Source organism: Mobula hypostoma, chromosome 28 (genome assembly GCF_963921235.1).
Source record: "Mobula hypostoma chromosome 28, sMobHyp1.1, whole genome shotgun sequence".
Lineage (NCBI taxonomy): Eukaryota > Metazoa > Chordata > Chondrichthyes > Myliobatiformes > Myliobatidae > Mobula > Mobula hypostoma.
This window is the reverse complement of record NC_086124.1, coordinates 11,214,584-11,236,003: the sequence shown is the minus strand read 5'-3', so window position 1 is coordinate 11,236,003 and position 21,420 is coordinate 11,214,584. Positions and strand designations below refer to the sequence as shown.

The 21,420-nt window shown below is 40.0% G+C and overlaps 1 protein-coding gene across 2 annotated transcripts in view; it reads left to right on the top strand.

The window, feature by feature from the left end:
* Window positions 1-466: 466 nt before the first annotated feature.
* Window positions 467-21,420, top strand: part of rlf (RLF zinc finger) — a 74,086-nt gene continuing 53,132 nt past the window's right edge. The window contains exon 1 of one of the 2 annotated variants that reach the window (XM_063035445.1): window positions 467-616. In XM_063035445.1, the coding sequence (XP_062891515.1) occupies window positions 488-616 (129 nt within the window). In that variant the 5' untranslated portion in view covers window positions 467-487. The remainder of the gene's footprint in view (window positions 617-21,420) is intronic. The other variant, XM_063035444.1, reaches the window with a different exon arrangement.

The following is a 21,420-nucleotide window of genomic DNA, read 5'->3' as shown; positions in this document are numbered from 1 at the left end:
CACTTAATTTCCAGTCCTGATGAAGGGTCTCAGCCCGAAACGAAGACTCTTCCCCAGATTTTGCAAAAAGAAATTCTGATATAAATTGATGCAGCCTAAGGTTGAGGGTGCTATGCAAATTCAAGTCCTTGTCCATGGATTTTGCAAAAAAAAGAAATTGCGGGTTTTTAAGTTCTAATTCCAATCGATGTAGCCTCAGGTTGTGGGTGGTATGTAAAGGCAAGTCCTCCTGCAGAGAATTGGCGGCATTTGAAGTGGAATTCTGCCCTTGACAAACGTGCACCGGGTCTGACCCTGAGGGGAGTCACCCAGGTTCGCTGAGGGGCATTGTGACGTCATAGGGGGCGCGGGGGCGGAGCCGAACGGGATCGGTGACGTCACGGGGACGCATCCTTCCGTTCGGCGGGTGGGGGGGGGTGGAGAGAGAGGAGAGGTGAGGCGGGCTGGTCACGTGAGCAGTGTCTACGCGCAACAGTGGAGAGCGAAGATGGCGGACGGAGAGAGCGAGCAGGCCCCCGAGCCCTTAACCGAGCGGCTGCGGCTCCTCCACGGCGAGCTGCGGAGGCGCGGCGTGTCCCAGGAGTCCTCTGCGCACTACTGCCAGCGCTTCTGCGAGGTGAGCGGCGGCTCGCAGGGTGGGCGTGGGTGGGGAAGGGGGAGAGGGTGGTCGGAGGGGGTTTGCACAGAGGCTCGGCTCCGAGGAGGAGGGGATGTGGTGTGGTGGAGGGGGGCCTCCTGTCCTCGCTGCCTCCTTACTGTCCGTATCCCGGCCCTCGGCCTTCCGATCCTCAGCCGCCAGTCCGCAGCAACAGCCCTCCCTCGTTCCCGTCCCTCGCCATTTCCGATCCTGCTTTTTGCAAACTATAATCTGCACGAAAACATCGCGCTGCAAAAGTTAACCGTTAAGTCAGCGCTTGTTTGCTGTGCTTAGCTCTCGAGTACTAAATAGTTAAACGTGTTTTATTCCACCACCCCCCTCCTCCTCCTCCTTGCCCAGTGTTGCCTCCGTACTGAACAATAGCCTAAGCAATCAGAGGATAACAGGGTGAAAAACAAGCAGCTAGATTTTTACATTGGTCCTCTTTCACCACTAGAATGAAACACTCGATTATATAGAATGTTTTCCTTGTGTAGTATTCCAAGTGTAATATTTTAATATTGCAGGAATTGTGAAAATACTTGGTAGTTTTGCTGCAGCGACTGATCCCTTTTCTCAGACTGCTATCTGTTTAGGTCGGCAATTGATAGTGTTTTAGGCGTCTGCAAATATCTGTTTTAATTTCAGTGGATTTTGTTTTGCTTCTGTATAATTGAACTTTTGGTGAATTAAGTATTTTTAAGTGTTTTTTTAATATATATAAAGCTTTCTTGAAAATTCAAAGCTGCAGTAGTTTGTTGATATTCTGTGGGGATAATGGTTGTGCGATTTTGTATGTTGCTTGTTTAATTTGGAAGTGTTGTAAGACCTTGTGAAACCTCTCAAAATAAGCTTAAGATTTCTTATTAAAAGAAAATACAATTGTGACATTTTATACCTCTTGTAATTTTTTAAAAATATAGTTAAAAATACTTATCTGATGATTTGCATTTTCAGTACAATTTTTCTTTGCTTTATAATTTCAATGGATTGTCATGTTTCCTGCTAATGGAAGTTTAAGTGTGCTTAAGTTTGAATATTAAGTATAGATCTGATATTGAATTCAGCTTGGTAGAAGCCACATCCTTCCTCATTGATCTTAATTGTTCTTTGGTAGAAATGCGAAGGTGATTAGTAGTACTGCTTCTTTAGCAAGGATAAAGCATTCCACCAGTGCAGTAGCTGTTTATGCAATGATTGAATATTAGGGTAGTGATACTTTAATCAGAATCAGGTTTAATATCACCGGCATGTGTCGTGAAATTTGTTGACTTTGCGATAGTGGCACAATGCAATATATGATAATAGAGAAAAAACTGAATTACAGTCAGTATATATTAAATATTTAAATTAAATAAATAGTGCAAAAATAGAAATTAAAAAAACGTGAGGTAGTGTTCATTCATGGGTTCAGTGTCCATTCGGAAATCAGATGGCAGGGGGGCGGAATCTGATCCTGAATCGTTGAGTGTGTACCTCCTTCCTGGTGGTGACAATGAGAACAGGGCATGACTTGGGTGATGAGGGTAGGTAATGAAAGACACTGCCTTTTGAGGCATTGCTCCTTGAAGATGTCCTGGGTACTATGGAGGCTAGTACCCAAGATGGAGCTGACAACTTTACAACTTTCTGCAGCTTATTTCGATCCTGTGCAGTAGCCCCCCCACCCCATACCGGATAGTGGTGCAGCCAGTTAGAATGCTCTCTATGGTACATTTGTAGAAAACTTCAAATGTTTTTGGAGACATACCCAATCTTCTCAAACTCCTCATGAAATATAGTCACTGTTGTGCTGCCTTTGTAGCTGCAATGATATGTTGGGTCCAGGTTAGATCCTTAGAGACCCTGGAACTTGAAATTACTCACTCACCACTTCTGGTCCCTCTATATAGTTCAGCTTTTGGAATGTCATATAGTGCATAATGTGACATTATGGATGTCTTATTTTGCATATTTTAAAAACCTTGCAAATACTATTCAACTCCAAATAGCTTAACTTATGTAATCCATTTTGTTTTAAAAATTCCATGGAGTCTTTGGGCCCTCTGCTCTGGGATATGGGTTCAGTGAGATCTCAGGGGAGCTTCACTTAGGATTTTATTTGGTCTGTGATTTAAAAAAAATATACAGAATGTTGTAGATTAGTCATTATTTTGTGGCATTCAACAGTACTTGATCATGTTGTAATGAATTAATTTAGTTCACCGATTAGGAAAAGGGGAGGTGCAACGAGACCTGGGTGTCATACATCAGTCATTGAAAGTGGGCATGCAGGTACAGCAGGCGGTGAAAAAGGCGAATGGTATGCTGGTATTCATAGCAAGAGGATTGGAGTACAGGAGCAGGGAGGTACTACTGCAGTTGTACAAGGCCTTGGTGAGACCACACCTGGAGTATTGTGTGCAGTTTTGGTCCCCTAATCTGAGGAAAGACATTCTTGCCATAGAGGGAGTACAAAGAAGGTTCACCAGATTGATTCCTGGGATGGCAGGACTTTCATATGATGAAAGACTGGATCGGCTAGGCTTATACTCGTTGGAATTTAGAAGATTGAGGGGGGATCTTATTGAAACGTATAAAATTCAAAAGAGATTGGACAGGCTAGATGCAGGAAGATTGTTCCCGATGTTGGGGAAGTCCAGAATGAGGGGTCACAGTTTGAGGATAAAGGGGTAGCCTTTTAGGACTGAGATGAGGAAAAACTTCTTCACGCAGAGAGTGGTGAACCTGTGGAATTCTCTGCCACAGGAAACAGTTCATTGGCTATATTTAAGAGGGAGTTAGATATGGCCCTTGTGGCTAAAGGGATCAGGGGGTATGGGGGGAAGGCTGGTACAGGGTTCTGAGTTGAATGATCAGCCATGATCATACTGAATGGCGGTGCAGGCTCGAAGGGCCGAATGGCCTACTCCTGCACCTATTTTCTATGTTTCACATTTAGTTAATGCTTCAACTGTATTTAACACATATTTTATCCATTATTGTTTCCTATTCTGTAATGTTACCTTTCTCAAAGAAATTTCACAATTTTTTATAGTTTCAGGTTGTATATTGAATTTTATTACAAATAAATACATGATAAGGTTGCAGCTGTTTGCAAGCAATGAAAGGGATGCTTCACCCTCAGGGTGGAAGAGCAGCAGCTTATATCCTGTCTGGGTAGCCTCCAACCTGATGGCATGAATATTGATTTCTCAAACTTGGGTAATTGCCCACCCCACACCCACCATCTCCTCCGCCATTCCCCTTTCCCATTTCCCTCTTCACCTTACCTCCTTACCTGCCTATCACCTCCCTCTGGTGTTCCTTCCCCTTCTCTTTTTCCATGGCCTTCTGTCCTCTCCTATCATATTTCCCCTTCTCCGGCCCTTTATCTCTTTCACCATCCGCCTTCTGAGCTCTTTACTTCATCCCTTTCCTTCTCCCGGTTTCACCTGTCACCTACTACCTTGTACTTCTTCCTCTACTACCCTCTCTCTCCCCCCCCCCCAAACTTCTTACTCTGACTTCTCGTCTCTCTTTTCCTGTCTTGATGAAGAGCCTCAGATTGAAACATCGACTGTTTTCCATAGATGCTGCCTGGCCTGCTGAGTTCCTCCAGACTTTTTGTGTGTATTTGAACCTTTTGTTTTGTAGAATAATTTCAACCCAAAGTTTTTGAGTAATTTGGTGCAGTATCTTTAAGGTGGGACAAACCCGGTTGTTGTGCTATGAGAAATGAGATCAGGCAACAATAATTAACTGTAATACAGCACTAATAAACTTGCTCTCCATGCTCTTTGAAATTAAACATTGGTATTTGAATGCTGTAGTCCCAATCAGATAAAAGTTTTGGTTGAATAATTGATTTCATCACAAAGCATGGTTTATTTCAGAATGATTTCCCATATTCCAATATCTATTTTTCCAAAGGTTGTTCGTGAGGGATAGTGCAGTTGCCTGCATAATTTATGCTGGTGTTTCCTTTGAGGTTGCTTGGAAATGTGTGACAAATTGTTGTCTGATGTCACATTGGTTGTCATGGTTCCTGGTGAATTGGAGAGGGAGTCGGGCAGAAAGGTGTTGAGTATTAGATGTTCAAACAGTGCAGATTTGTTTGGTCATTGGTTTGTCATGCTTGGTTGAAAAACAAACACACCAGATTCACTGAGCACCTTGGATTGTTATTGTATTTCACAGACAATATCTAGATATCAATATCTGATGCACTTCATGTCAAACCTTACTGCCACCTTTACTTGCTCTTGGTTTTCCACCCAGTGTGACTGTCGTGTTTGGAAGATCGAAGCCATTCTCTTCAGTTTCCAAAATAGTCTGAACTTTGTTCTCATTGTGGTCCATTCTACCAACTCAGACTAGCCAATACTGTTCACAACTGCGAAGTGAACTTTATCAAAATCTGCCACCAAAACTGCCTCCTTATAATATTCTCTGCAGCTCTCACCCTGGATGTTTGTTATGGTTGGACTCCACTATTTCATTGCTTGCCTTGTTGGTCTTTCCCCATCTCCCACCCCATACCTTATTTCCATACTTCATAATATTTCCTGAAGAAGGGTCTCGGCCCAAAACATCAACTGTTTATTCATTTCTGACTTGCTGAGTTCCTCCAGCATTTTGTCTGTGTGTGTGTTGTTACTATAATCACACAAGAATTAAATTCTCTTATGACCTGTTCTGCTTCCTTGGTTTTATTTGCTTCACACGTGGCTACAGTGCATTCCGCTTCCTTGGTCGCAGGATTGGGAATTACCTGCTACAAAATCCCTCTCTATTCTATTCTTTTATGATTCCGTTCAAAGCTTTTCCCCATTGACTGAATGTTTCAGATCGTTGAATTCATTTTATTGTGTCCAGGTGTCTGTTGTTAGATGGTATCATTATTCTGTGTTCGAGGCAGCACACAAATGAATTTTGCTACTGCAATGCCATGGGAGTGATGCCAACCCTCAACCTGGTGCAGACTTAACCTATTTCATATCAAAATGCCAGTAAAGGCATTGGGTTATTTCTTTTGCTTTGAAATTTTAAAGCATTGATAGAAATTGGAAATCTATGCTTTGTTTGGAACAGAATGTGATGTACATGCTAGAAAAGGAAATATAGTCAGGGTAACTGTTCAGGACAGATGAAGGAAGATTGGCATTAAAGCCTTTTCTAATAACACAAAAAACATTACGTATAAAAGCACAAATTACATTTTGCAGTTGCGATTGCAGCTTGAAGTAGTACTCATTGGACTATCTTGGTTTTAAAAAAAATAGCTTACCAAATGGAAGATAATTTTTACTGTACTACTCTTCGGGTAAGAGTTCACTGAACGTGTGTATGGGGTCTCTCGTGGGAAGACATGGTGTTTATCATTAATTGCCAGAATGTAATTGGTGTGGTTATGTGAAAATGATTAGTTGTGGGATGTCAGGTACAGACATTGAAATAGTGAATGGGTTCTTTGTGACACAACTTTTTTTTTTCCAACGTTCAGCCTTGTGGCATATCTTCAGCTCCAGTGTCCAAAAGGGTAACATCTTCTGTAAGCACACTAATGGCACCCACCTCTCTGCTATCTTACATACTGAATTGCCGGATTATTTTTCCAACAAGTAGTATCTATCTTCCCTCCAAAAATGTATCCAAGCTACTGACTTGCTGACAACAGTTTGAGACCAAATAGTTTGCATGGTGGTGTCGAGTTTGACCTTGCATTGAACTGCAGACTGCACTGCCTTGCTAGTACACAAACAGTCAATTTCTATCCCTCTAGTATTGCCTGTCTTTAGTGAGCATTATTGGATGTGAAATCCTCTTTTAACATTGTACACCCAGCCTTCACAGGTCTAGTACATTCTTACCTGGCCAAATTCATCCTGCCTCTGAAGTGGATCAGCCAAACTGCGGGTGCTTTTGTTTGAAAGAACTAATCAGAATCGGGCTTAACATCACAGGCATTTGTTGTGAAATTTGTTGTCTTTGTGTCAGCAGTACATTGCAATATATAATAGAGAAAACAGTATATCTACTGTAACTCGCGGGTTTAATATATATATATATATAAAATAAGTAGTGCAAAAATGGAAATAAGGTAGTGAGCTGGTGTTCCTGGGTTCAATGTCCATTCAGAAATCAGATGGCAGAGGGGAAGGAGTTGTTCCTGAATCATTGAGTTTGTTTCTTCAGACTTGTGTGCCTCCTCCCTGATGGTAGCAATGAGAACAAGGCACGTCCTAGGTGATGGTCACTTGTTACCCCTAAACTTCCTTTAGCTCCTGGTTAAACAATCGTTTTAAGTTAACCTTATTTTCAAATGCCCTTTACAATCTCTAGCTCCGTGGTATTATGCTTCTCTAACTCTGGACATTTATCATCTTCCTGATTTTTTTTTTCTCCCCTCTTTTAAGTTCTCCACCATTTGTAGCCACTGCATAAGCTGTCAAGGTCCTGTGGACTTCCTTTCCCAGACCCATCTGCTTATTTCCTTAATAATTTCATTTGAATGTCAAATTTTGTTTGGTAATATCCCTGTGAAATACGTTAGTAGATTAAAGCAATGCAGGTGAAACTATTGAGGGTTTCAGGTAGGTGTTAGGATCCACTTCCTTCATTTGATGCGAAATTGTCAAAAAGTTGGACTTAGCCATCTATTGCAAGGATATTAATTAACACTGTACATTTACTCCTCTGTTCTTTAGATTGATGCGCTAGGAACCAACTCACTCTCACAACCAACCAGTCTTTTTTCCATGTGGTCATTCTCTGCAATTGAATTGAAAATGTAGATTTTACATGTGGACACCATAACGAATATTGATCCATAGCGTATTTTGATCTGTTAGTCAATGTTGTACTTGTTTCCTGGCAGAGGAGAAAGGCATATGAACTCATCAGTCATCTAGGACAATACGTGTTTTTTAAAATTCTTCTAACAAAGGATTACATAATGTGTTTCTATGTCTTTGCACAGAAGTCCACTTTAAATAAAGACTGGTCGGCAGCAGCTTTTTTTAAAACTCATTTTATCCACTGCCTTAATAAAATAGTTAGGCTTTTTGTTGGAACATTGCTCCAAATATTCCTTTTTTCAATCGTGTTAATTTTGAACGTCTTTGCTGCTTATCACATCTTTTCAAGGCTATAAAGAATAAGCATGCTCTGTTTCTCCTCATTGTCTGGTAAGATACCTCCATTAAGTGGTGACTCATTATGTGCAGCTCCAATGGGAATCATCAGATATTTCTGTTTAGGATTACAGTTGAAATCCTCAGTCACAGCCATGGTTACTTCAGTAAGCAGCATCGTTTTAAGATGTTTTAAAAAAAAAATCTATTGATACTGAAGATCAGCGAACCTTGGACAGCAGACTCAATTTGTGAGTGCAGTTCCCTTTAAGAAAACGGAAGTACTTACAGGACTGCTTTGAGTCAGTAGATTGGGCAATATTCAGGGATTCATCTTCAATTCTGAATGAATACGCCACAGATGTCACCGACTTCATCAAAACCTGTGTGTGCTTTTGAGAACTTACCGGATGTTCCCAAACCAAAAGCCATGGATAAACCAGGTGATTCAGTTTGCTGAGGGCTCAATCTGTGGCATTCAAGATCTGTGATCCAGAACTATACAAGAAGTCCAGCTATGACTTACGGAAAGCTACTTTCAGAGCGAAAAAACAATTCTGATTGAGGTTAGAAACGGAATTGGATGCATGTCAGCTCTGGCAGGGATTGCAGGCCACTATTACTTCCTACAAAGCAAAACCTAATATCATGAATGTCTGTGATGTTTCACTCTCAGATGAACTTTTATGCATGCATGTAAGGGAGAATAAACTCAACCTGTGTGAATCTCTGCAGCATTTGGAAACCCTGTGATCTATCTCTGTCTCGGAGGCTACCGTCAGATTATCTTTTAAAAGGGGTAGACCCTCGCAAGGCATCGGGCCCTGATGTTGTGACTGGTAAGACTTTGAAACCTGTGCTAACCAATTGGAGGGAGTCTTCTAAGATCTCTTCAAGCTTTCACTGCTGCAGTCAGAGGTTCCCACCTCCTTCAATTGTACCAGTGCCCAAGAAGAAGAGCGTGAGCTGGGTGAGACTATCACCCAGTGGCACTCACACCTACTGTGAAATGCTGTGAGAGCTTGGTCACAGCTAGAATCAACTCTTGCCTAAGCAAGGATTTGGATCTGCTGCAACTTGTCCATTGTCACATTAGGTCTACAATGGATGCAATCTCACTGGTGTTCCACTCAGTCTTGGATCACTGGACATAGTAATACTTAAAGCTGTTTATTGACTACAGCTCAGATTTCAACACAATTGTACCTGTAGTTCTAATCAACAAGCTACCTGTATCTGCAGCTGGATACTTGACTTTCTCACTGAGAATCCAGTCAGTGCGGATTGGAAATAATATCTCCTCCTCGCTGACAATCAACCCTAGCGCACCTCAAAGATGCGTGCTTGGCCCCCTGCTCGCTTCTCTACACCCAGGGTTGTGTGGCTGGACACAGCTCAAATGACATCTATAAATTTGCCAATAACACATCTATTGTTGGCAGAATATCAGATGGTGACAAGAAGGCCTACAGGAGCAAGATAGATCAGCTGGTTAAATGGTGTCGCAACAGTAAACTTGAACTCAACATCAGTAAGACCAAATAATTGATTGAGGACTTCAGGAAGGGGAGGTTTAGGGAACACACATTGAAAGATCAGCAGTGGAAAGGATGAGCAATTTCAGCTTCCTGGATATCAGCATCTCTGATCTATCCTGGGCTCAACATGATGATCCAATTTCGCACGACTGCCACTATACTTTATTTGATTTTGAGGGGATTTGGTATGTCACCAGAGATGCTCGCAAATTTCTGAGATGTACTGTGTAGAACGTTCTAACTGGTTGCATCGATGTCTGGTATGGAGGATTCACAGCATAGACAGGACTCCTTCAAAAGGCAATGCCTCAAAATGACAGGATTTCTTCTCATTGCCACTATTAAGGAAAAGGTACAGGAGCCTGAAGACACACACTCAACTTTCAGGAACAGCTTCTTCCCCTCTGCCATCAGATTTCTGATTAACAATGAACCCGTGTACTCTACCTCACTATTTTTTCTCCTTTCTGCACTAATTTATTATACTTTATAGTTTGTATTATGTATTGCACTGTACTGTATGCCCATAAGAAAATGAATCTTGGGATTGTATATGGTCTCACAGCACCAGGTTCAAGAACAGTTACTACCCCTCTACTATCGGGTTCTTGAACAAAAGGGGATAAATAAATTCACACAACTTTACTCGCTCCATCATTGAAATGTTCCCACAACCTATGGACTCGCTTTCAAGGACTCTTCACCACATGTCCTCTATTTGTTGTTTATTATTTCTTTTTATATTTGCACAGTGTGTTGTCTTTTACAGACAGGTTGAGCGCCCAAATTGGTGCAGTCTTTCATTGATTCTGTTATGGTTGTTCTATGGATTGACTATGCCTGCAAGAAAATGAATCACAGGATTCTATATGGTGACATGTGTGTACTTTAAACTTTGACACATATGTATTTTGATAATAAATTGACTTTGAACTTTGACATAAATTGTATTTTGACAATAAATAAGCTTTGAACTTTGACATAAATGTATTTTGGCAATAAATTTACTTTGAACATTGAACTTTTGAACCTGGCACTGAAGTTCATTCATTCCAGCTATTTTCAGTACTTCTGGAATTGAAATCCTGTTTACTATCTTGATGACAGGACCTGGACTCAAATATGGACTTGATTTATTTAACCTGAGCTATTGAAGTAGAGTTTCTGTTTTAACTAGATAGATTATTCACAATTATATCCATTGACTTTTGGTTTGAAGAAGCTGGACATATTGTGCTCATCCTTTGCTATTTTGCTGCTAGTCATGTTAGCTTCCTTTGTGAAGAAGGAATTTCACAGTCAAGCCTCTGTTTTTTAAATGTTGTATCAAAGTCATTTTATAGATCCACTGCCCTATCCTCACTGAGATATATTTGGAAATTGCTTTTAGATACTTCGAGATTTACAGAATTAGTAATATTAATTGTTAACAGTGGAAATCCCACCATCATGGTGATCTGCACTCTGCGCTTCCTTCCCTCTTCTGCTTCATTAATGTCTTTAAGCATTTGTCAATTTCATATCTGTATCCCTGATGCTATCTTGAATTCCCCAATAATTTATTCTTTAGAAGCCTGTTATGTGGATCATTGCAATTTTTAAAAAGTCATGCCAGCCTGGTAATGAAATTCTGACTGATCCATTCACCATACTGGAGGTATCTGTTGTTCCAAAACCAGTTTTGTGTTTTTTATATTGCTTTAGTTAATTGAAGGATGCTATTATTCATCAAGCTTTTGCAGGAATTCCAGGTCTGCTAGAACCGTGCCTCTGGTATGACAAAAATGATGAAATGCTTATAGCCTTGGATAGAGAGACATTGGAGGTTGAGTGAAAAAAAATCTGATGCTTTAAAGGTGAAGAGACTTAGTTTCAAAGAAAGAGTTTGAAGTTGCTGAAGGTTCTGTTTACCATCACTCAGGTGAAATCTATGTTGCTTAAAAGGCAGTAGTGATAGAGTTCTGGAAGAGGTTGTCCTGATGTAGGATTTCGATCTGAAATGTCAACAATTCCTCTCCTCCGGCAGTTGTTGCTGAAAGAGAAGTTTGCTGTCAAGGTAGATTGAGGCTTTAGAGTTGATGATTTTAGATTTAATATTTTGGGATGGGGAGGGCAGAAGTCCTTTGCAGAAGCAAAGAAATAGGATTAATTTCCCCATAGTATTTGCTGCAGGGCCAGATATAAATGTGAGGTCACCAAGGAGGACTTGCTGAAATTAAGTCTGTCCTTCACAATTTCTCTGATTTCTATTCTTGTGCAAGAGTCTCACTAATTTGGAGATAAGTGACTTTGAATTGTTCAGTGTTTTATGAGAAATGTCTGCAGACAACTTGGGTTTAAAAACTACTCTGGCTTGTACTGCAAATTAGTCAAAGCAATAAGTCTGCTTAACACTCAGTAAATTGGTTGGCATAAACAATTTTTAAATGTAATTACTAATTGTGACTGGAGTTTGATTCCAAGTTTTAACTCCCATCTGAAGGTGTTGTTCCAAAAACCCAGGTTATTGTGAATTTGCTAAAACTAGAATGTGTACAATTGAACTCTGGAGTATTGGCATTATCACGCTTCAAAATACCACACTGAAGTATGTTAGATTTATTAGTTGCAATGATTTCAGGTGAGTATGCCATGGGATTGAAATATATTGACCATAGACACAAGGACAGTATTAGGGCATTTGGCTCATTGAGTCTTCTCAGCCATTTGATCAGAGCTGCTTTATTGTCCTTCTCAACCCCATTTTCATGCTTGCTCCCCGTAACCTTTGGATGTCCTTACTACACAAGAATTTATCAACTATCACTAAGTATACGTAATGACTGGGCCACCACAGCCATCTGTAGCAATGAAATCCACACCACCCTTTGGCTAAAGAAGTTCCTCCTCAGCTCTATTCTAAAGGGAAATCATATTCTGACGCTGTGCCCTGGACTCTCCCACGATTGAGAACATCCTCTCATGTCCACTTATCCAAGCCTTTCAATCTTTGGCAGTTATGTTTTATATGTTTTCATTCAAAGGAAAACAAAGGAGTCTATAATAAGAGTTTAACTTTCTATTTACTTAAATAGAGGCAAATATGTGTCATGTGGCGTGATGATGTACGCAATTTAAGTATTTTTATGTATAACCTGTAATGAATTATTTAAGAATGCTTAACATATTTACAATATTACTCAAGTATTACTCATATTAAATTCACAGCAGGTAGATTTCAGTAAGATCCTCCCTTACTATTTTGAACTCCAGTGAGTACAGACCAGAATCATCAATCATACATTAACCCTTTCATTTCCAGGATCATTCTTGTAAACCTCGTCTGGACCCTTTCCAATGCTTGCCCCTCCACTTAGCTTTGTATTGTCTGCAAAGGTCAGAATCTGGTTTAATGTCACTGGCTCATGTTGTGAAATTTGCTGTCTTTGTGGTAGCAGTACATTGTAATAGAAACAATTGTGAATTATAACTATGTTTTTGTGTGTGTCAAAGTGAAAACAGATCTCTACAAAGGGATCTAAATGAATTACATATATAAAACACTAAAAAAAATGCATAAATATTCAACCTCCCCCCCCCTTTAAAATGACAAGCTAAATCATCATTGGTGCAGCCAATTGGTTTTATAAGTCACATAATTAGTTAAATGGAGATCTGTTTTTGGAGACCTATGTGCAGTCAAGTTATTTCAATTGATTGTAATAAAAATACACCAGTATCTGGAAGGTCCAACTGTTGGTGAGTTAGTATTCTGGCAAAACCTACACTATGAAGACAAAAGAACACTCCAAGCAACTCCATGAAAAGGATATTGAAAAGCACAAGTCAGGAGATGGATACAAGAAAATCTCCAAGTCACTGAATATGCCATGGAGTACAGTTAAGTCGATCATCAAGAAATGGAAATAATATGATGCAAATCTGAAAGGCTTAAAACGAGTGCAGAAAAATACAGGGAAATCCTGGAGGGAAACCTGATGCATTCCGCAAGAAAACTGCGACTTGGGAAAAGATTTGTTTTCCAGCACAACAGTGACGCCAAGCATAAAGCCACTCTACACAGGAATGGCTTACAAACAACAAAGTTAATATTACTGGAGTGGCCAAGTTAGAGTCCAGACCTCTATCTAATTGAGGATTTGTGGCTGGACTTGAAAAGGGCTGTTCATTCACGGTCCTCATGCAATCTGACAGAACTTGAGCAGTTTTGTAAAGAAGGATGGGAAAAATTGCAGTGTCCAGATGTGCAAAGCTGATATAAACCTATCCACACAGACCCAAGGTTGTAATTGCTGCTAAAGGTGCATCTACTGAATAATGACCTGAAGGGAGTGAGCAGTCAATTATTTTGTGTTTAATATTTGTAATTAATTTAGATCACCTTATAGAGATCTGTTTTCACTTGCCATGAAAGAGTCTTTTTCTGTTGATCCATATCAAAGCCACATTAAATCCACTGCGATTTGTTGTTTTAAAACAAAAAATGAAAAGTTCCAAGGGCAGTGAATACTTTGTATAGGCACTGTGTGTGTGTGTGTGTGTGTGTGTGTGTGTGTGTGTGTGTGTGTATCAAAAATAGAAATATAATGAAAAGTCGTGAGGTTGTGTTCATGGGTTCAGTGTCCATTCAGAAATTGGATTGACAAGGGAAGAAACTGTTACTGAATTGTTGAGTGTGTGCCTTCAGTACCTCCTTCCTGATGGTAGCAATGTGAGCAAGACTTGACCTTTTGAGGTATTGTTCCTTGAAGATGTCCTTGATACTACGGAGGCTAGTATGATGGAGCTGACTAAGCTTTACAACTTTCTGCTGCTTATTTTGATCCTGTGCAGTAGCCCCCTTTTCTCCCATACCAGATGGCGATACAGCCAGTTAGAATGCTCTCCATGGTCAGTTAAAGTTAAAGTCTGACCCGAGCCTTATAGGCTCATCGGGCTGATGCTTATGCCGGTTTCCATGACGTGAAGCGACTGAGAGTACGAAACTCTTTCTTCACCCCCCCCCCCCGCCACAGGTAGGACACACACCAGTCTGTCATGAGGTTAACCCCCAGCATTTTGCCGGTACCCATTTTCAGCTGGGTGGACTGGAGCAGTGTGTGTTAAAGTGCTTTGCCCCAGGACACAACACACTGCCTTGGCTGGGGCTCGAACTCGTGACCTTCAGATCGCTAGTCCAGCGCCTTAGCTCTCCATGGTATATCTGTAAAAATTTGAAAAGTTGGCCAGTAGGCCATCAGTTCTGTCACCCAAATCATTAACATATAATGTGAAAGGATTCTCAAGGATTCTTGTACACTGTGCAACATTTTTGAATTTATAAAATTTTGCTGAATTGCATGGATAAGCAAGTTATTTGTTGACAGTGCAACTTTGTTTGTAATCTTTTGTTGATCCTTATGGAGAATGTGTATTGTGTTCAGTCTTCTGCAATAAGAGAATAGATCTTGTATGGGCTTTTTATCTTTCCCTGATATATCAAAACTGTATTCTTGATGATGAATAATCCATTAAATTGTGGCTGAGATGCCCATGTTGAGTTTTCCGTCACTGCATAATTGCTGTAGAGTTTTACACGGTTTTGCTTTTTAGAGAAGGAGGGAAGGCAATTTTCTGAACTTCTGTTAGTATCTTAATAGGACCAATTTAAATAGAATTTGAACCTTTCCATATACTTTTGTACTTGAAGTATGCAACTGGTATGGAAGGTTGAATATGGAGAATCACAAGTTGAAAAGTTTTAGGGGGACATGAGGGGAAACTTCTTCACTCAGAGGGACGTGAGAGTGTGGAACGAGCTGCCAACGCAAGTGGTGCATGCGAGCCTGATTTCAACCTTTAATATAAGTCTGGATAGGTACATGGATAGTGGAGGTATGGAGAGCTATGGTTCGGATACAAGTCGATGGGAGTAGACAGTTTAAATGGTTCAGCAAAGACTAGAAGGGCCAGTTTCTATGCTGTACTTTTCTATAACTCTAAAGTTAGACTAGATTTAAATGTTTGTGAAGTTAGACAATGGCTAGAAAATTAAATATGCATGCAACCCCTACGTTACTGGAGGAGGGAAAAGGTGTGGGAGTTTGCATTCATGGAATCTACACATGTCAAGAAAACGTGGGTTGAATGAATAAATTTTGTTTTTTTTTGGTCGTCATTTGTAATTTTTTTTGGATAAAATCCCATTATTGAACTATTGTAAAACAGGGGCCACCTACCGTTGCAAGAAAAAAGTTTGTAAGCCCTGTGCAATTACCTGGTTTTCTACACTAACCACTCATAAAATGTGGTCTGATCTTCATTTAAGTCACAATAATAGACAATACTAGAACTAGGGGACATTGCCTCAAGATTCGGGGAGAAGATTTAGGACAGAGTTGAGGAGAAACTGTTTTTCCCAGAGAGTGGTGAATCTGTGGAATTCTCTGCCCAGGGAAGCAGTTGAGGCTTCTTCACTAAATATTTTTAAGAAACAGTTAGATCGATTTTTTCATAGTAAGGGAATTAAGGGTTATGGGGAAAAGGGAGGTAGCTGGAGCTGAGTTTACGGACAGATCAGCCATGATCTTATTGAATGGCGGGACAGGCTTGATGGGCCAGATGGCCTACTCCTGCTCCTATTTCTTATGTTCTTATTTAAACTAACAATACATTGTTTAATCATTCATAGTCCAACTGGAGAAAGTATGTGAACCCTTGTATTTAATAACTGGTAGAACCTCCTTTAGCAGCAGTAACCTCCACCAAACATTTCCTGTAGCTGCTGATCAGACTTGCACAATTTCAGATCATTCCTCCATACAAAACTGTCTCAGTTCATCAATATTTATAGGATACCTTGCTTGAACAACCTTCTTCAGGTCATGCCATGGCATGGCACCTCAATTGGGTTAAGATCTGGACTCTGACTTGGCCATTCCAAAACACAATTTTCTTTTTGACTATTCTGTTGTTGATTTACTCTTGTGTTTTGGATCAATGTCTTGTTGCGTCATCCAGCTTCTATTCAGCTTCAGGTGACAGATCGCAACTATGACATTCTCCTGTAAAACATAATGACACAATATTAAGTTAATTGTTCCCTCAAAGATTGCAAGCTGTCCAGGCCCTGAGGCAGAAAGGTGCCCCAAACCATGATGCTCCGTCCACCATGCTTCACAGTTGGGATGAGGTTTTGGTGTAAGTGTACAGAGCCTTTTTCCTCCAAACACAGCATGCATTTCTGCCAAAAAGTTCAGTTTTGTCTCATCTGTCCACAGAACATTGTCTCAGAAGTGTTGTGGAACATCCAGGTGGTCTTTTTACAAACTTGAGATGTACAGCAATATTTTTTTTGGAGAGCAGTGATTTCCTCCACGATGTCCTATTAGCACTGTTGTTCAGTGTTTTTCTTACAATGGACACATGAACAGAGACTTCAAGTTCTAGAGATCTCTGCAGTTCTTTTGCTGTCACCCATAGGTCTTTTTTTCACCTCCTTTGGCATTGCACGTTGTGCTCTTGGTCTGATCTTTGCAGGACGCCCACTCCTAAGGAAAGTAGCAACAGTACTGAATTTCCTTCATTTGTAGACAATTGCTTTTTTTCTGTGGAGTGATGGACACTCAGGTCTTTAGAAATGCTTTTGTAGCCTTTTTCCAGCTTCATTCATCTTTACGATTCTAAGACCCTCTGAAAGTTGTTTTGATCGAGGCATGGTGCACATAAACAGATCTTTCAGAGAAGATCAGGCTCTTTCAGTAACCTGACTTTGTATGTCTCTTTTTATAGGGCAAGGTACTTCTACAACCCACACCTCCAATCTCATCTCATTGATTGGAACACCTGATTCCAAATAGCTTTTGTGGAAGGCATTACCGTGGAGGTTCACATACTTTTTTTGAACCTAGACTGTGATTGTTTAAATGGTGTACTCAGTATTGACGAGAAGTACAATTGTTTGTGTGTTATTACTTTAGGCAGATTGTGTTTGTATGTTATTGAGACTTAGATGAAGACCAGACCATATTTATGAGTAATTAATGCAGAAAACCAGTAATTGCAAAGGCTTCACAAACTTTTTCTTGCAACTGTCAATAATTGTAGCAATGCTGCCAGAATGTACCGCTTGATGCTTTTTATAGTACTAGCAATCAGGTCATGAATTCTGTCCTTTTATTTGAAATGAGAATGTTCATATTATGTTGTGCTATTTCTAAAATGTTTTGTTGACAGGCACATCACCACCATTAAAACACTTCATTTCAACTACATTGCACAGAATGAAGTTGCTGATGTTGGGTTTTTGATGTCCAAACCTGATTGCCCTTGAACTGAACAGTTGAATGGGTGCAACTGATCAGTGGGTCTGAAGTCAGAGACAGTACCATCCTTGTAGTGCTGATTGTTTTCTGTCCATGAAGGACATTGAACAAGGTGGGTTTCTATGACAATCCAGTAGCTTTGTGAGTTGCATTATTTCATGTAATTAAATATAAAGCTGTCATCTTGGCATTGAAACTCAAGGTCAGTCGTTCTTTAATACAACCACACCACAATGGCAGTGCTTTTAGCCCTTTCACATTGTGACAGTGGATACCTATATAATAAATGCAGTGGATTACCCTTCAAAGAAAGTTAGTTTTTTTTCTTGGTGTGTTATTTTCTATGATGAAACATGTTTCAATGAGGGTAAGTGTATACAAGACTTGAAAACAAAATGCAATACTGGAAGACTATTTAGGTTGCAGTTCAACTGTTAGGCTGATACTTAGCACTGCCCTTCAGGGAAAACTCTGGTTAGGCCCCATCTAGAGTGTTGCGCACTGTTCTGGTCGCCCCACCATAGGAAGGATGTTGAGGCTTTTGGAGAAGGTGCAGAAGAGGTTTACCAGGATGCTGTGTGGTTTAGCGTGCATGTGCTATCACGAGAGACTGCGTAAACTTGGGTAGTTTTCTCTGTAGTGCCGGAGGCTGAGGGGGAGATCTGGTAAAGGTTTACAAGACCTACAGGCATAGATGGAGTGGACAGAGAGTATCTGTTTATCAGGTCTAATACCTGAAGGCATGCATTGAAGGTGAGAGGGGATAGGGTCAAAGGAGGATGTGAGTGGTATATTTCTTACGCAGAGTAGTTGATGCCTCGAATGCATTGCCTGGTATGGTGGTAGAACAAAATACATTAGAAGCCTTTAAGAGACGTTTGGATACACACGTGGATGTATGGAAAATGGGGGTATTTGGGCATTGTGTAGGTAGGAGGGATTAGTGTTTGGGTGTTTCTGATTTGCCTTTTAGCTGGTTTGGTACACTGTTGTATGCCAAATGACCTGTTCTTATATGTTGTAAAAAGGGCATGCCTTTTGAGAAGGTAAAGGGTATTCTGGAGAACGATACAGAGGTAACATTCTACAGAGCATCCTTATAGAACAGGGGTGAAAATTTATGAATTTATTTCCAGTAGCAAATGGGTTAATAGAGTGGCATGCAGTTAAAAAAGTTGACAAAAATTGAGAAGTGTTTTGAGAAGTTGATTATAATCTGGAATGCACTACCTGAATGGATGCTTGAAGCAGGTTCAGTAATAACTTGCAGATAGGAACTGAATAGATACTTAGAGGAACGTTTGGGGCACTATATGAAGTGGACAGAGGACAGGATTAATTGATTAAAATTGAAGAGCTAGCATAGGCACATTGGTCTGAATGACCACCTTTGTAATATTTAATGATTGTACAAATTATTGTTCAGTGTGATGCAGTGTCTGTCATACTAGTAATAGAGATTCAAGGTTCTCTCCATAAGGACATTTGTGGGCTGTGCTTCTGGTCTTCAATGTGCTTGGCACTTTTATGTCACTCCTCATAGGACTTGCTAGAGATGCTTTTGAGAATTATTGGAATAGAATTTGGAACAGTCTGTGGCTTTACCTGCTGCAGTCACTGTGTACATTTTCCACGCTTCTTCACTGTTTTGCTGAAGATTGAGTTTGTCGAGATCTGTTGCTGTTGATGCTATTAAGATTTCTGGAGGCAATGGATCTTTTTCAGATGAAATTCCCTTGACATCTGTGTTTATCGTCATTGAACAATTTGCGGCTGCTGAGATTGTACAGAATTCTGGTGAGTGGGGGCGGGGGGAAGGATTTACAATGCTATTTGTGACTTCTCACCCAGTTTACCTGAGCTGCTAAAGATTGCCCTGTAACCTCTTGAGGATTGTCCAGAGCAGGGGTTCCCTACCTGAGGTCCATGGACCCCTTACTTAATGGTATTGGTTCATGGCTTAAAAGTTGGGAACTCCTGCTCTAGATGGCTTTATTGCAGAATCACCTGTGGCCTTAAAATGTTTATTAAATAGTAGAACTTGTACACATTTAAGGAGAAGTAATTCTGTGGCTTCTTGTCAACTCTATTACACTGTGTATAGAGAATGTGAACTTTAATGTTTGGCTGACCCAATCTTATCTCCTTTGAAACATCATTGAAGATACTTAAGTATGAAGATGTCTCCCATTTAATTTTGTATCTCTTGGAAGTTGAGGTACTAGTTTTTTTCAGTTTTTCTAGTTTCCTATCAACTGAAGCCCAATGATGCAATGCTTTAGATTTCCACAGCTTTATTTTAAAGTTTCATCTGCTAAGAAGCCTTGACATGTAGACTTGTTAGCTGTCTTTTGCAAGGGTATTTCACCAGTAACTGTTGATTCATTTAACTCTTTGTGATCATGCTTGCAATCTGGTTAAATTACCACCATTTTTCTACTATATTGTTGTAATATCTGTTGTAAGGGTGTTAACAGAATGGGAAATTCCACTTAAACATCTACTGTCTATAATAGAAAACGCATACAGAGAAGAACAGTCAGAATGGTAAATAGCTTCACTCGGGCCATTAGGCTTCTGAACTCCTGCCTCATCGCATTTGAAGTGTTACCGAATAATGCCCTACAAAATTTATGCTCTTTACTTTGTTTCTCTATGCAGAATTCATTTGTAGATTTAATTCTTATTTTCCTAAGTTATTGTGTGCCATGTGTACTACTGTGCTTTAAACCCTGGTCCAGAGAAACGTCTCGTTTGGCAGTATACGTGTATGTAGTTAAGGGACAATAAACTTGACTTGTTCCTTGTGTCACCTAATTTGCAGCTGTATCTGCATATTCACTTTAAAATTTTAATTTTGCTTCTCTTGACTGCCATAAGGTTGACTCTGATATCTTGCCAAAGTAGTTGTTAACATCCAAGGTGAATATTATTAAATATAATATTCACAAGGGAGTTTGGAGATGGAGAGAAAATCACAATCACATCTACTATTGTCTTGTACATGCTTTCTTTTGGACTTTATGTTTGGTAGGAAGAATACAAAGCAGAATACTTTAAAAAGCAAGAAACATGCAACTGTTGGTATACAGGGGATTTGGGTGCACTTGTACACAGATTGCAATGTTAATATGTTAATAAAGAACTTAGAATTACATTGGCAGAAGTATGCCATGGATTGGCATACCCAAGTTGTAGTTTTGCTGAATGGTGCCATCTTAAGAGTCAAGGTATTTTATTTCTTCCTTGGTTCCTTAATTGGTCTTAAGTAGGTATGTGACAGGTAGGACATTTTGCTCTGTTCGCTGAGGCTGGGGCATTACTGATATCCATGTGAGTATTTAATTTGGTGAAAGCTAGTATTAACTTCCTGGTTTGTGTAGTTCACATTATTACCAGGAGAAACAAGTCATAAAAATGCCTGAAATTACATCAGTTGGATACATCAAAAGGGTGAATGTGTATTTGTTTTGGTTTGAAAGTACAAGATGTCCCAGTGTGTTCTGTTTCCTTACTTATGTTAATGGCATATCACATCTATTCTGGTGTCTAAGATATGTTTGGAGTTCAAATGCCAGGTATAGCTAAATTTACAGTAAAGCTTGCATTGAAATTTTTATTGGTAGCAAAAAAGCTTCAATTTGAGGATCTTTTAGTCTGTTATAGACAGTCATAAAACTGGAATCTTGCGGTAGAAGTATGGGTGTGCAATTAAAGCTTGATCTGAGCTGGTCTACAACAAATCTAAACTCAATTCAAGCCCATGGACAAACCTTTTTGGCATCTGTCCCAACCCTGGCTCGTCATTGGGTCCAGTTGAACTACTT